Raw genomic sequence first — 16,133 nt, forward strand, 5'->3', positions numbered from 1 at the left:
AGAGATTTCAGATACAGTACTAAGGACCACTAAGGCCTATATTAAAGCCTACAAAAAGTAGCATGTCATGGGACCTTTAAAGTTTACTACTCTTACACTTATAGTACACTTAAACGTATACTTTTATATTCTAAAAGTGGGCCAATTTAGTCCCAAGCAGTATTGAAATAGTACACTTATAAGTTTACTACAAGAACACATTGATATTACTATACTTAAAATATACTTGAACATTACGTAACTATACTTCATAAAATGAACTTGAAGTATACTTCTTTTTCGTAAGGGCTGTGTGTAAGTCGGAAAAGCTCATACAGAACCAGGCGTGTGTCACTAGATTCCCTCGGACTGTTCAGGGGAGATTGACCGCTCTTTTCTCTGGCTGGGTGGATTTGTCACTCTGCCCGTTGTTGCTGAGTTCACCCACCTGCCAAAATGAAGCATGCTGTCGAGACTTCTGTGCTGTTTATCTTTTATTGATGGTTTCGTTTTTTCCCCCTAGCTCGGCTGTGCTCACCTGTGGCTGATAGGAATTGTGCTGTGTTTCTGTTTTTCAGGGCCATTATGGAGCACAAGGAACTTCTGAGAGTGCAGTGGGACTGGCAGATCGGTAAGCCTCTGATTTTGACGGTTTTCACACTTGGTTTGATTGCTTGAGCCCAAACCTGAGTTGAATCCAATCACCTTCTCCCTGCACAGTCTCTACCACTAACACTGAAAACTGTTTGACTGCCAAGTAATTTGTCAAATTAAATATCTAAAAATCTTTGAAACAAGATAATTTCACTTAATTAAAAATATTAAGAATTTTTTTTCAGACAATGCATCTTTAAAATCAATGCATTTCGTTGTATTGCTTTGGTGGATTCTTCCTTCAAAAATCATTCTAACAATGTGCTAAGTGCAAAGTTTTGCTAAGTGCCTAAGTAATAGACTAAGAAAAGTGGAAATTAAAAATAAAAGCGCAATTTGGATATTTTAAGTTTTTTTATAATGACTGTTAATTGAATTCTTTAATGTAATACAATTAATTAGGAAAATGTAATAAATGAATGCAATTATTCCTGCCTTCTGTAAAACAATTTGTTTCCTACCATCAGAACAATTTAAGCTTTTTAATCGATTAAGTTGTGTGTTGTCTGACCATGTTTCTAACCTAAGAATTGAATTTACTTTCTCAACAAGTCAGCATTTTCAATTTATCTTGAGAATATTTTGTGACAGATATAACAAAATATGCATCATCAATAGCAGTGCATTTCCTGAAATTAGGCTGGATTGCTTTCATTGCAAGTATAAATCACAAAACTCTATTCACATAAACTCTTGTGTGCAACCAAGTTCAGAAAACGTCTTCCATGGCACTAAAGTCAAATGAACACTGGTCTAGCCAGAGCGCTTCGGGGTTAAAACGTCCTCAGAAGCAACAGCAGACAGCTGTGAACGTACGGGGATGGTTAAATATTGCTGTGCACGTGCTGTTGAGCTCAGGGAGAGATGCTGAGAGGCAGCATCACCAGCAGATGTGACTTTCCATTTGACTTCCTCACGAACGATAACAGGCATATTTAAACTGTTGACAAAAGACAATTAGCAAAATGAATTGCTCATGCAGTCTGTGACATCTCTACCCCGTCTATAAATACACACGCCTGCTCATGTCTTCATGAAAGCACAAACACAAATCATTTTTATTAAAGCAATACACCACTTGAGGAGGTGATTTTACTATGGTTAACATTAAATGCAACTGATTACAAATAATTACAAATATCTTTTGGTTTGTAATCCCATTTAGATAAGACTTGGCAAAACTACCGTCCTCAAATTCAGTGTATTTTATGACCCAGGAAGTCACTTAAGTTTAATCCAGATTGATGCTCCTGTCACGGCTTGAAGTGTTGAGGGGCCGTGCCAAAGGCAGCATTTGGGTTGGATCCCAGGAGGGTGCTGGCTTGTCACAGGGACATTAGCAAGTCTCGAGTCGCTTGAGGGGCCACGTCATTAACTGCCAGGGCTGTTGCAAGTCACACACTTTATGCCAGAAGAAGGAATGACTCCCGCCAAAACTGCGATGCCCTTGATAAATAACGAGGGCATGTTGATCATAATGCATTAGTTATGTTGCCACTGTCCTTGAAAGACTGTGAGAAAATTCATATTAGTTTGTGGACCATTGCATATTATTAATATACTGTGACTTTAAAAGTATTTGGTTGCTCAAATATGTCTGAATGTTATTGAAACTAGTTTCCGCATGGAATAACAAATGTAAAAAGGTAATTGCTGCTTTTTGTCTCACAATTCAGATCAGATTGCGAGGTACAGTATATACTTCACAGTTCTGACCCAAAAACATTTTTAAAGTCTGAATTGTGAGAATTGTGCTCACATAATTTCATCACTCCCAATTGTGACATAAAAGTAGCCATTTTATATCTTACAATTTTTACCGTTATAAACTTGTGAGAATTTTTTTTTGCAATATAAAGGCACAATTGCAATTTAATTTTTTTTATTCCGTGGCGGAAACAATTGTTTCCATAGAATGTCATAGCATTAGATTACAAAAATTCAAACAGTAGCTTTTATTTTAAAGAAAAATAGTTTACATCGTTTTTTTTAAAGCAAAAAACGGTGATTCCGCTTCAAAAAATTCAAAAAATATATTTTATGGCATCATTAGTTAGATTTGTCAGATCCACTCTAAAATGTTTCTAAAATGTTGTCATTACCTCCAACTAATTATAGTTTTTTTTTTTTTACATTCAGGCTTACAGAGTAACATTAAATCCTTGCCTACAGATAGATCTGAACTTCCCCCTGAATAGCAGGTGACAACTTATAATTCTCTGATGTGCTACATCGCCAAACAGTGTTAGCAAGGCATCTGAATAAGTTATGAAGCCTTCTGCTCTGCTCCGAAGCCTCATAGCCTGAGAACAAACTGTGTGAATAGCAGTGAGCTCCGAAATATATAGTGTGATATAATCCTGACATTGATTTGTCCTTGCTGGGTATGAGCTCATTATTTGATTTTACCTCAAGGGTTTCAGAGTTGATCCAGTCATTTTACTTTTATAGCTGTAATGTCACTAACAACAACAAAAAATTATACATGTATGTATGTGTGTGTGTGTGTGTGTATATATATATATATATAATAAAAATCAGTTGTATCATGATAGTACTATTACATTCACTTTAGAGTAGCAGGTAAATTACAGTATACTGTTTTATATTTATCATTTTGATGCATTCATTTTTTATTCATCTCTGGTTCTGTTTTCCAAACTGAGATAGGAAGAATCTGAAACATAAAAAATAAAAAATGTTGCACTTTACCTACAAAAGACTTGTTGGGATGCCAGACGGGAAGCAGATTTTGTTAGTATTGTCTGTTTTTTTCATTTCAAAACAAATGATTATTATCCATCTCCATTTATGCTGGAATAAAAGTTGTGTCCTTTACAAATGTATTTAGAAATGAATGGCCTGAGAAAACACAAGTGAATAATTACTTTTTTTTTTTGTGCCATCCAATTCCATTATGATTGTGCTGGATGAATTATGACCAGAATTTCACAGCTGCTGTCTCTCTGTCCTCTATGACATTAAAAGCTGATTGCTGGTAACAGAGGAATAGTGTGCTAAACTCCACACTGGCTTCATCTGTACCCTTATCACCTTTAAAGCGCAATATGAAGCTGTGATATAATGTTGTACTGTAAAATAATAGAAGCTGTTTATATTTTCTGTGAAGCCTATGCATATAATGCATTATTAACCACAGTTATTATTTGCTTTGTGTTATAATGCATTATATTTTAAGAGCATAGCCATGTAAGCATTATAAATAAGAGATAATGTATTATAAACCAGATCAAGACCCAGATGCAATATAGATTACACGGCTACTTTCCAAATTAAATAAGTGGATATGATTTAAGTTTTGTTATGTGAGAAAGAGACTTCAGAGTGATATGAAAGACATTAACTAGCCTTTTAAACAATTTAGCAGTCATTTAGTTGCAGAATTCTATATTTGACCAATCAGAATCAAGTATCCCAGAGAACTTTATCATAATGTATCATAATTACCTTCATAATTATTTATGAAGTGATCTAACAGTTTATATTATATTATAGTATATTATATTTTAAATAAAATATATATTATATTTTTAAAAAACGTGCCAAAAGTGTAAGTGCGGAAAAATGGAAGTCAGAGGAACACAGATCCTATTTATTTTGCGTTAGCAGAAGCTGCATCTTCACAGTACATGAATTGCACTTACGCATAACAGTAAAATCATGCAAATATTTTTTTCTTACACTTGACAGGCGATTTACACCTTTACAAATCTTCTCTTGCGCATGTAAATTTTATTTACGCTTGCAATCTTAAGTACACTTTCACAAATCTTACCCTGCGCATGCGATTCTTTATGGCATCATATTACCTTCGTACGTACGAATCTCTCCTCAATGACCACTGACTGAAAAAAAAAAGTTGTATTGTTCAGATTTGTTCAGCATTGCAGGTTTGTCCTCTGCCACTTTAATTGCTCGAACTCTTAAAGCAGGATGGATTCTGATTGGCTGTGTTTTTATCAGATGGAAAAGGTCATCGATTCCACCGATACTCTTCTTCTGTGCCGTTATCGTTACAGTTGTGGTGTGGACTCTGCTATTCCTTTATATTTAGAATGATTTTTAGAACTGGCCTTAACGCTTTATGTCCTCTCAGGGCTGCTGTACATTGGATTCAGCGCGTGCATGTTTGGGCTGTACAGCTTCATGCCCGTGGTCATCAGAAGAACCAGCGCCACAGCGGTGAACCTCTCTCTGCTCACAGCCGACCTGTACAGCCTCTTCTGCGGCCTGTTCCTGTTCCAATACAAGGTTACACTCTCTCTCTCTCTCTCTCTCTCTCTCTCTCTCTCTCTCTCTCTCTCTCTCTCTCTCTCTCTCTCTCTCTCTCTCTCTCTCTCTCACCTCCACCATTATACATGTCATTACTTGCCCTTGGCTCGTCCATTTTTTTCCTCATGAATGTTGAGCATAATTTCTCTGCTCTCCTTCTCAGAGAGAATTCTGCACATCATTTATTTCCCCCCCTGGATTCTACTTATAATATTAGTCGAGACTTCTTTCACCATTTAGTTTTGCATGACCGTTTTCCTGTGGCAGAATGAGCGAAGGCAGATATGTGTGTAGATATGTAATTCGTTTAAAATAACAACATAAAATATTTAGTAAGAAAATAAAAGTGTCTATAGTGCACTGCAGTGGAGTCTTTGGTTGGGTTTAGTATAGTTGCAGTGCTTCATGCTTCAGTTATGGACACTTTGAAAAGCTGCATTATATTGAGATAGATTCACAATAGATTCACAAAGATTGAGCAAGGACTTTTTCCTTTGCCTTTAGGGAAAGATCCAGACACAATGTGAGACTTCATCTCTAAACACCACCATTACAGCGAAAGCCATCAATGAACAAAGCCATTAGTCTTACTGTACAATGAGCATAGTGTTTTAAACTCCCTTTCCTTGTCTAGTAGTGATTACACTGTCTGGAGGACAAAAAGAGATTCTGCTTCTTTTGAATTGATTATTATAGAGAGCATCACACTGATTAGTTTTAATGGTTACGGTGCTATTAAAGTGAAGGGTTTCAAAAGGGAGTTTTTGCGGCGATGCCGTAGAAGAACCATTTTTTGCTTCCCCAAAGAACCTTTCAGTAAACCGTTCTTAAAAGATTGGATGTTTACATTTCTTCTTGGAACCATCAATGCAAATAAAGAACCTTTTTAAGAGAGAAGTGTGTGTGAAAGGGGATGTTTTGCTGGTGGATTTTTTTCTTTTCCAAGTTGAATGTATTAGGACCATGTTTCTGAGCTTCTGAATTCATGAAATACAATTAGAGTGATGGATATGAAACAAGCCTCCATCTCTGTGGCCAAAGGCAGAAAGCTCTGGGTAACTGCTTGTTGGGAATAGGTAGAAGTGGCTCAACGAAATTAGATTTGTTCTCAGTGGAGCGGCGTTTTTTTTAGTGACAACAAAAGCAGTGATCACATCTAAAGCATCTCTGGCTTTGTTTTCCGATGTCCTTGTGTGAAGAGGCTCAGCACAGCTGTCATCTCTGACAGAAATGATCATGGATTTCAGCTAATATTTGATAGACATGTTGTAATGCATTATTATATTATAGAGTAAGTTTCTTTTGTTTTGCTAATTTCAGCATTTTACATATACTAAATACAGGAAAATACAGTCAAATAATGTTTTTATTTTTTATTCTTTCTTCAAGTCTCATATTTTATCTTAATTGAAATTAAGATAATAACTTATTTGAAAACCAAATGGACAACTTTTGATCAGTTTTTTTCACTCATAGTTTTTTAAATATGCATACATAAGCTTTTTACTGCAGCTTTAACAATGGCTTTATCAGATTTTGGAGCCTTTTTTTAGAGACTATCTTTTTTTTATTTAGCATTTAAGCAAGGCTGTCAATTATTTTACTTTGCTTTTTAAATCAAATTAATTACATGATATGCTGATTAATTCAATTTGTCGTTAAGCACAAACTGTATCAATATATCCTAAGAAAAGCCCCCAAATGCGATGTTTTAAGTTTTTTTTAGGTTGCTTTTAACTGCGTTTTGCTGGGTTTCCCGTTTCATTTGATTCCGCTCTAGCGTTTATGTTTAACACATTATTTTTTATATATTAAGTTAATGAATGCATTAAATTGACAGTCGTAGTAGTTTTTTATAGTGTCTTAACTATATGATGCTCATGTCTGGTATGATATAAAAAGCATCAGTGTTCCAAAATTTTTCATATTGTTGTTCTCTCTGGTCATTGTGCTGTACACACATAACAAAAGGTTAGAGGTTACACCAGCGTGAGAGAAGCCGGCAGACATGAACAGCTTTCTAATGAATTCCTGTCCAGCCCTGAACTGAATGCCAGAGCCATTTGTAATATGGTCATATGTAGCCAGAGCTCTCTCGGATTCTCTGCACGCTGTTTTTATTGTCGGTCTGTAGTCTGCACCTGCAGTCTCATCTCAACCCTGTCCTTTATTTTTGTGTCTGGCTTTTTGCCTTCTGAAACCTGGATTCTGCTCACGAGGCAAACTCAAGGTCCTTGTGAGTGTTCTGCGGAGCCTAAAAGTCTGAGAAAACAAGGAAGATCTATATCATTAAATTAATAAGAAAAGACATAAAAGATATGAGAAATATTTCAGATTCTGTCGAGCTGTGTCTGTGTCATTACTGATAAGCAAATTTATGGCATTCATGTGACTCCTATTTACAGACACTAAAGCACAATATGTTCTTTGGACATATTGAAATATATGCACATCTTAAATCACTGTTATTATAGTTAACTAAAACTAAAATCATAAAAATAACCTGTTTGTTACTTGAAATGAAATAAACGCTATATATTAAAAAACATATTTAATTTCAGCTAATCTAATTTTCATTTAGTTTAACTTGATGTACTAAAATAACTCAACTAAAAATTAAAATGAATAAAACTATATATAACTATATTTTTAGTATTCATTTAGTATACATTTTTAGTATAAATAAATATATATATATATATATATATATAAATAAAAAACATTTTATTCAAAAAGTTTTTTTTTTTTTAAGGAAAAACTTGAATTTTGTTTTACTAATGGTCTCAGACTTTTGGAGCCCACTGTATATGAATCCATATCTGCAGCGGACAGATATTGGCGTATGCCCACTCTTGGCTAAGACCATTTTGAACGTGCTTGCATGTTTTTCACAGTGATTTGCCGCTTGTCAGACAGAAGTAGATGAGAGTGTGTTTGAAATTTGAATCGAGCTGATTCCCACAATAGCCTTTGATGTTCCGTTCAGCCGGACCAATTCAGAAGAAAAATGAGCCGTAGAGATTGAGTTCTTATCTCGACAGGTTGCTCAATTTCCTGAAATCTTGGTTGCTGGTAGATGTGTGACAGAAGCATGTTCTCACTGCAATTAGGCTTTGTGGCTTGTTTGGTCCGTTCCATGAGGAAAAGTAGATCGTTTGATGGTTGGATGTATCTTCTTATTCGCAGCAGTTGGGTTGTTTGTCCAGAATTTTTACTGGAAGAATTTTGTGGTTACAGAACAAATCATTTGTCTCCAAAACGTAGGGAATACCTGAACCACACACAAACACGAAGATCATTTGTATATAGTAAAACAATGTACTGTACTTAATGCATACCACATTTAGCTTGATATCAATGTTGGTTCATTAGTATGTACGGTAATCCTACACTTAAAGACCTTATGCCGATAATTAAGTCTAGTATCTAATCAAACTATTGATTTATTCAGAGATAGCGGGCTCCAGATGAAGGCTGTTAGCATTGATTTAAAAGTGTGGCTTGGTGCTTTTACTGTAAGCTCTCTTTTGTCTGCTTTAATGGCTGTGCTATTTCTTTTCACAACAACATGGAGAGCTGCATGGATCAGCCATTACCTGCAGCACTTCAAGGCTAACCGGGGATTTTAAATGCTCCTGTAAACATGCTTCCTTTATTGAGGACAGTTGTTAATAGCGGACTAATTTTATTCTTTGAAATCAATGAATATGAAATTTGAATGTGGCCACAAAAGCTTGAATACTAAACACAGTCTGTTTTTCTGCCTATTTTAGGTCGTTTTAGACAATTCTAGCAGAATTAGAGGGTCAAGACGTCCTTTCCATTCAGCCTTGCATGTAGTTGGTTTTGGCTGCACCCTTCCTATAGGTGAAAACCACTGATTTCAGATTTTTTATTGTTTTATTGTCAGAATTTTTTACATTTTCACATAATATGGAAGCTTAAAAAAAAGAATGAAAAAAAAAAGGTAATTGTGACTTTTTATCTCACAATTCGGACTTTTTTTCTTGCAATTGTGAGGTTTTTATCTTACATTTTCCGAGTTTAGATATAAAGTTAGAATTGGGAGATATAAATTGGGAGGAATTGGGAGGTCAATAACTAGAAATTATGAGAAATAAAGTCAGAATTGCAAGTCATAAACTTTAAATTATGAGAAATAAAGTCAGAATTGCAAGTCATAAACTTGGAATTATGAGAAATAAAGTCAGAATTGCAAGTCATAAACTCGGAATTATGAGAAATCAAATCAGAATTGTTATGAGAAATCAAATCAGAATTGCAGGTCAATAACTCGGAATTATGATAAATAAAGTCAGAATTGTGAGTCATAATTATAAGAAATAAAGTCATAATTGCGAGTCATAAACTCATATTATGATAAATAAAGTCAGAATTGTTATGAGAAAGTCAGAATTTCGAGTCATAAACTTGCAATTATGAGAAATAAAGTAATAATTGGGAGTAATAAACTGAATTATGCTAAATAAAGTCATACTTGCGAGATATAAACTTTTTACACGTTTAAAGTTTATATCTTGCAATTATTACTTCTTTCTCAGAATTGTGAGATATAAACTTGCAATTGTGAGTTATAAAGTCTGAATTATGATGAGATAGAAACTCACAATTCTGAGAAAAATGTCATGATAAAAATTTGCAATTACTTTTGTTTTGTTTTGTTATTCCAATGGCGGGAACAAGCTTCCATAGAAGCATTCAGAATGACAAAAGCAATTAAATATGAGGAAATTAATAGGGTGGCACATGGGGTGGGCTTGAAATTGGGCTTCCACTATATCAAGTTAGCACTTTTTCAAATTAGCAATGCAAACGATTTATGAAGCCATATTTGTGTAAGAATAAAAAAAGACATGTCTTTGCAAACCCTTCTTTAACACATGGCTGTTTGTCTCTGGGACAGTAAAATCTATCTTTGGTTCATAACTTTCATTTTGAAATATGACACTCAGAACACCTTGCATATTACAGTATGATTTATTGCGAGTGTGAGCATCTTTTTTTTTGTACAGGTTGTAATTACATCACTGTACCCTTATTGAAAACTCTTTTCTCCTCTAACGCTTGGGAAAAAGGGGGCACCATGTGTCTGGCTTGAAATAGCAGGTGCTTTATCATAGTTATGCTGGCATGTAGCACCACTTGATATATTTAAATGAGCAACCTGACACACCAGCAATTCAAGCAGAATATATATTCCTTTCCAGCAGATATTACTCTTGCTGGCTCTAATACCCTTCCAGTACTGGAAAATCACTCAGGCTGTGCTTGATCTTCCATACGTTTGCCAGAACCATCTGCCTAATTTCTATCCTGTGGTCTGCACTGAACTCTCAGGTGTGTTCACTTTTTAAAAATCCGCAAAATAAACAAGACTTTGCCATATTTATGACTTTTATGATTCATCACTTAGGAAAAGGTTGTTTTTTCTTATATTTGTTACTCACAATGCGACTTTGTTTGTTACAATTGCAACATTATATATCACAATAATAATTATATTTATCACAATTTGACATCTCAATTGCAACATGAAATCACGTCATTATTTTTTACAATTGCATTTTTATCCCACTATTGCAACTTAATTACTTGTAATTGGATATTTCCCACAATTGTGACTTTACTTTTCACAATAACTTTATAGCTCACAATTATGATTTATTTCTCACAATATGACGGTATATCGCAAAATTGCAACATTATTCCACAATTATTATTTCTCCCAATTGCAAATTCATTACTCATAATTGTGGATACATTTCACTATTAAAACTTTGTAATTCTTTGTAATTTGCTACAATTGTCACTTTATTTTTTCACAATTTTGACGTTCTTTTCTTAATTAATTTCTTAATTTAAACATTCTCACATTTAGGTGGAAGCATGCTTTCATAGATCAGCCCTTCACTCCAAACCTCTGAAAATAAAGGTTCTTTAGCAAAGAATTTTGTACTTATCAAGAACCATTTTTGCTGTATTTAGTTCTTGAGTTGTTTATGATGTTTTAGAGATGAAAGAGTTCTTGAAGTTACATCACAGGTTATTCAGATCATCGTATTGGTTCTAGATACCATCTGAAGAAGGAAGTAGATATCTTCAGAGGCCAAGTAAAGCCCTTCTGGTTCTTTTAAATACTGATACCTAAAAAGGTTCAGTCTATCCTAAATCTTTAGTTTATTTATTTTACCTGTGTAAACTCATGCACATGCAGACAGATTTATATAGACTTGATTTTATTAAAAGCACCTCTGGTGATGCACAAAAGCCACGCCAGGACATAGTGTCCCTTTCTTTTATTGATTCATTGGAAAATGGAAATATTTATTCTGCTGTGATGCTTGAGGGGGGAACGGCAGAAGAGGGCTGCAAACTGTGAGAAAGTGTCAAAGATTATTTAAAATTCTCTGTGGAGTTTCTCTAGAGTTCAAAAGCCTAATGTCTATCACTGCAGGGCTTTGGAGTATGAGTGCTAGCAAATATTTATGAGTGTGCATGCATGTACGTTTTCACACAAGTTACATCAGTCTGGCACACACATGGTCTCACGGTGGTCCTCTCTCTATTAGAGCTTTTAAATGGGATGTGATCAGCTAATAACACTAAAAAGCAATTGCATGAGGCTCATTGAGTCACAGATATTTTGATGCTTTCATATTGAACAATGTTTTCGATTTGTTAATGATCTGTGAGCATCCAGCATGCATTGCAGCATTAAAAATAATAAGCATTCATTTATGCAAATACTGTTATAGATGCTTGCCGACTTCCTTTATCCTGTTGTAGTTGCCAGTTATTTGTTGTCTTATGTTAAAAGCTCATCTTTTACATGATTGCCGTTATTGAGGTCTATGTGCGAGTCTATAAAACGAATGGACATTACAATCGTTGCTTCACATCTCGCAAAGTTCACTGCATATTGTATTAAGAGACACTGTAAGTGGTGAAGTGATGATACGTGAAAATGTTGTGTGTGTGACTATTCAAGACTTCATTATTGGCTGAACAAGAAAAGCTCTTGAGCAATTGCAATTATAAAGCATCAGATTTCATGGTATTTATTTATTAATATTTTTTTCCACAGTGAAAAGACTTTGTACTCACTGCTGAATCTGCTCTTATGTGCCAGAGCTGAAGGCCATGTGTAAATGGAAGCACTTTGTCAATCACAGGCATGATAGAGAGATGGAGACATTGTTCATAGCACAGCTCTACAGTTGTGATTCTCATCCACACCTCAGACCCTATGGATGAAAAACTATTGATGTGATTTGGAGATTGAGTGACGGCAAATAGAGTGAAGCGTTGGCATTTCAGTTTTCCAAGTCGTGATTGTTGTTGCTATTTTCAAAGCGCTGACAAGGGTTTTGAGTCCCTGCTCGACCATAACGCAGAGCAAAATATAATCATTAATGCAGTGTTCAAAAATGGCTCTTATTGTCAATGGTGTGATTTTATTTTACATTCCATTCCAGGTTATAATTTAGTAGACACCTTTGGAAATACCATAGCTGCTAAAGTTATTTTAAGGTTTGGTCTTTAAAAAAAGTCTCAGCAGTCTAGAAGCTTTCTAAGAGAAAAAAAAGAAAAGAAAAAAAAAGAGCCAAAATTCAGATTTTAAGATTTGGCTCCCTTTCATGAGTGATCATTTCCATCTTCCATAAAAACCTGCTGTGTAATTTGTCTTCATGCTGAAGACTTTGGGATCAATTTGAAAATTCTGGGAAATTTAAGTTTAAGTCCATTAATATACAATATAAGGTTCCAAATGGGTGTTTTAGCATCAATGCCATATCAATGCTATTTTTGGTTCCCCAAAGAACCTTTCAGTTAACAGTTCTTTTGTTTGACTGAAACCTTTTCCCCCTTAATAGTGTGAAGAACATTCTTAAAATTTGAAGAACCCTTTCCACTATAACATTTTGTGGTTGAAGGTTCTTGAAGGTGTTGAAGGTTCTTCATGGAACCACTCTTTGTTTTTAAGAGTGTATCCGATTGTTAAGTCTGACGTCACGCGTGACGTTTAGCCTTTTCCGGGTCCAAGCGCTCCTCTCGTCCAGAAATAACAATGGTGGAACCTGTAAATGTATTTACGATCACGTCCTTCTTAGTGAGGCACCCTTGGCGGTCAAAAAGGGTTTAAATTCCTTTAACACCAACATAGTGGTTAGTGTAGCTCATCACTCAGGTGGCATAATTAAGGGTAGAGTCCAGGCATCAATGAAAAAGAAGATTTACGAGGTTGAAGTGAGTTAGCTCGGGACACGGGACACAGCACTGCGGCATTGTAAAAACACTCAATAATAACCAAAACACTAGCGAAAGCGGTAGAGAGGACCTGGACTTTGGACCCGGAAAGAGTATTATCGGAGAGTGGTTACGTCACGACTTAACAACCGAATTGGCATTCCTATGACATTAAATCACATGTAATGCATGTCTATCACAACATGGATTTTGAACCATGATTCATTTATTAATGCCATCCTATTTGTAACTTCAATCACAGACTTCTTGCCTTGAACAGTAGACTGACACTGAGAGAGAATCATTTCTCCATCTCTAATACAACTGCTGCTTATTCATTAGTTCATTATCAGTGGAATCTCTCCTATTGGGCCTTCATGTCTGATTCTCTCATGTTTATTAAAGAAATATGACCCTAATGTGACCTTTTTTTAAACTTTGTCTGCAGTGGCTGTCATTAGACCGTGGCATCAAGGGATAGTTTACGTGTCACTGTCATTATTTACTGTATGTTGTTATTTTGTTGGGGAAACACAAAAGACTTGGAAGACTTTTTCATACAGACTGTCTCTCTCTCACTCTCTCTTTAAACCCTCACTGCTTTCATGTTCCATATAACAGATTTGGATTGTCTGATTTATTATTAATAAATTATGATTTGAAGTTTTAAATTAGCGTTATATTTAGAATTAAGTCATGATTTACGAAGTCACTGTTCTATTTAAAAGTAGTAAATTATGATTTAGCTTGAAGTCATTGTTCTATTATGATTTTTACATTTTAAATCAGTGTTCTATTTAGAATTAATAAATCGTGATGTACAGTTTTAGATCAGTGTTCTTTTAAGAAGTAATAGATTATGATTCAAAGTTTTAAATCTAGTTCGACTTAAATCATGATTTACAGTTTTGAGTACTATTTACAAGTAATAAATGATGATACAAAGTTTTAAATCAGTGTTCGATTTACTCGATATGTGAAGCTGATTATATTGTTTGCCTGTTTACAGTTTTCCGGGCTTTACCTGCTGTCCTTCTTCATCATCGTCCTGGGACTGGTCTTATACTTCTCCTCCTCCACGTACGTGGCACAGGATCCTCGCGTTTATAAACAGTTCCGCAACACGGGAAACGCCATCACAGACACGCCCACTGTGGGGCCGCTGGAGCCTTCAGTGACCTATACGAGCCTGGGTCAGGAAATAGAGGAGGAGCCTCGTATACGAGTAGCCTGAAGGGGGCGTGGTCTCTCAAAACCAATCATCCACGGCCCGGCCCAGCAGTCTGTAGAAAAGTGAAGGGTAACGATCACCGATTGATGTAATCAACCACGTAGCAAATGAGTACACTGTGATCACGAACTGTTAATAGGTAGCAGTGACTTCTGTACATCCAGTTATCAGAAACATAGAGATGATTTCACCTCATTGCCTCTTTCCCCCGCGGCAAATTAAGTGTTTAGAAGGATTCGTGCTGACTGTTTTGTCCAAATGCTCACTTGTGAATGTTTTACTTTCTTATACAAGCACAAAAGGGTTCATTGTATCTGAAAGTTTGACACGGTTCGTCTCACTACAGTTTCATGAATTTTTTATGTTTTAAATCGTGACGACGTCTCTGGAAAACTGCATTCTGAGTTTTAAAATGCTGATTTGAGCCAGTGCCTTGCCATGTGATATTATTGTGGGTTCCATTTAGCCAATGAGAAATCATGACTTCTAAAAACAGTGTCATCAGTATTGGACATCATGTCATGATTGCGTATTGTATTAACTGCTCAAAATTATAAATATTTCCATCTACAAAAAGGGTTTAAAAAAAAAAGAGTGATTTTCCACCCTTCTTTAAATGTTATACCATATTCATTTTTTATATTTGTCATCATATTGTTTATTTTGTTTTAATCTGCCAAGAAAGGGTACATGCATTTGTATTAAATATTAAAGTCTGTGTAATAGCAATTGATTGTAAACTTGTAAACTATTTTACTGCACTTGACTTTGTTTTATAAGCAGTTCAGTCATTTAATTTTCATCTTATTTGGATAAAATCCAATACAAATACACGTGTAAAGTTATTCTGAACTGATATCTACATTTTGTTTTGTTTAAAAAAAAAAAATTGTCATTTAAATATTGGAAATTCTTAATGTGTTTGACTTGCTTAAAATAAAGTATATTTGTCTTAAACTCAAAAAAACGTGAATGTGCCATGACTGGGAAAATATTTTTAAGATTTGCAAAACACATCACAATCGTCATCATAACATCATACTCATACACATCATAATTAAACTTTTACTTAAAAGGGATAGTTCACCCAAAAATGAAAATTTTGTCATAATTTACTCACCCTCAAGTTTTTCCAAACCTGTATGAGTTTCTTTCTCCTGTTGAACACAAAAAAAGATATTTTAAAGATGTTTGTCACCAGAAATTGTATGGTAGCTATTGACTTCCATATATTTTTTTCTACTATGGAAGTCAATGGCTACCATCAACTGTTTGATTAGCAACATTATTTAAAATCTTATTTTATGTTCAACAGAAGCAAGAAATGAATACATGTTTGGAGCAACTTGAGGGTGAGTAAATGATAAAATGTTTATTTTTGGGTGAACTATCCCTTAATGCATCTCAGATTACATAATGGTACAAGCTACAATTTCTCCTTTAATTAAATATTTGTGAAGACCCTGAATATGTGATGAAATATTAACCTATTGAATCATTCTGTTTACAAATTTTACAAAATCATTCTGTTTACAAAAGACAAACTCTTAATGAAACAGGGTTGCACTATTTTTAGTCGGTCCCCATTTACATTATGTGCAATACTATTGATTAAAAACGTTTTGGGCTATTTATTTATTTGATTGACTCTCAGCTCACCAACCACATAAAAAATACTAAATATAGGAAAAGCTAGGAAAAGCATAAA

General features: G+C 34.8%; 1 protein-coding gene across 1 annotated transcript in view; it reads left to right on the forward strand.

Annotated features, from left to right (window-relative positions):
• Positions 1 to 15,377, forward strand: part of slc35f1 (solute carrier family 35 member F1) — a 96,674-nt gene extending 81,297 nt beyond the window's left edge. The window contains exons 6-8 of the mRNA XM_082148266.1: positions 558 to 610; positions 4,751 to 4,905; positions 14,204 to 15,377. Coding sequence (XP_082004392.1) covers positions 558 to 610; positions 4,751 to 4,905; positions 14,204 to 14,428 — 433 coding nt within the window. The 3' untranslated portion in view covers positions 14,429 to 15,377. The remainder of the gene's footprint in view (positions 1 to 557; positions 611 to 4,750; positions 4,906 to 14,203) is intronic.
• Positions 15,378 to 16,133: the final 756 nt, after the last annotated feature.

The sequence above is a fragment of the Leuciscus leuciscus genome, assembly GCF_965113295.1.
Source record: "Leuciscus leuciscus genome assembly, chromosome: 19".
NCBI classification, from domain to species: domain Eukaryota; kingdom Metazoa; phylum Chordata; class Actinopteri; order Cypriniformes; family Leuciscidae; genus Leuciscus; species Leuciscus leuciscus.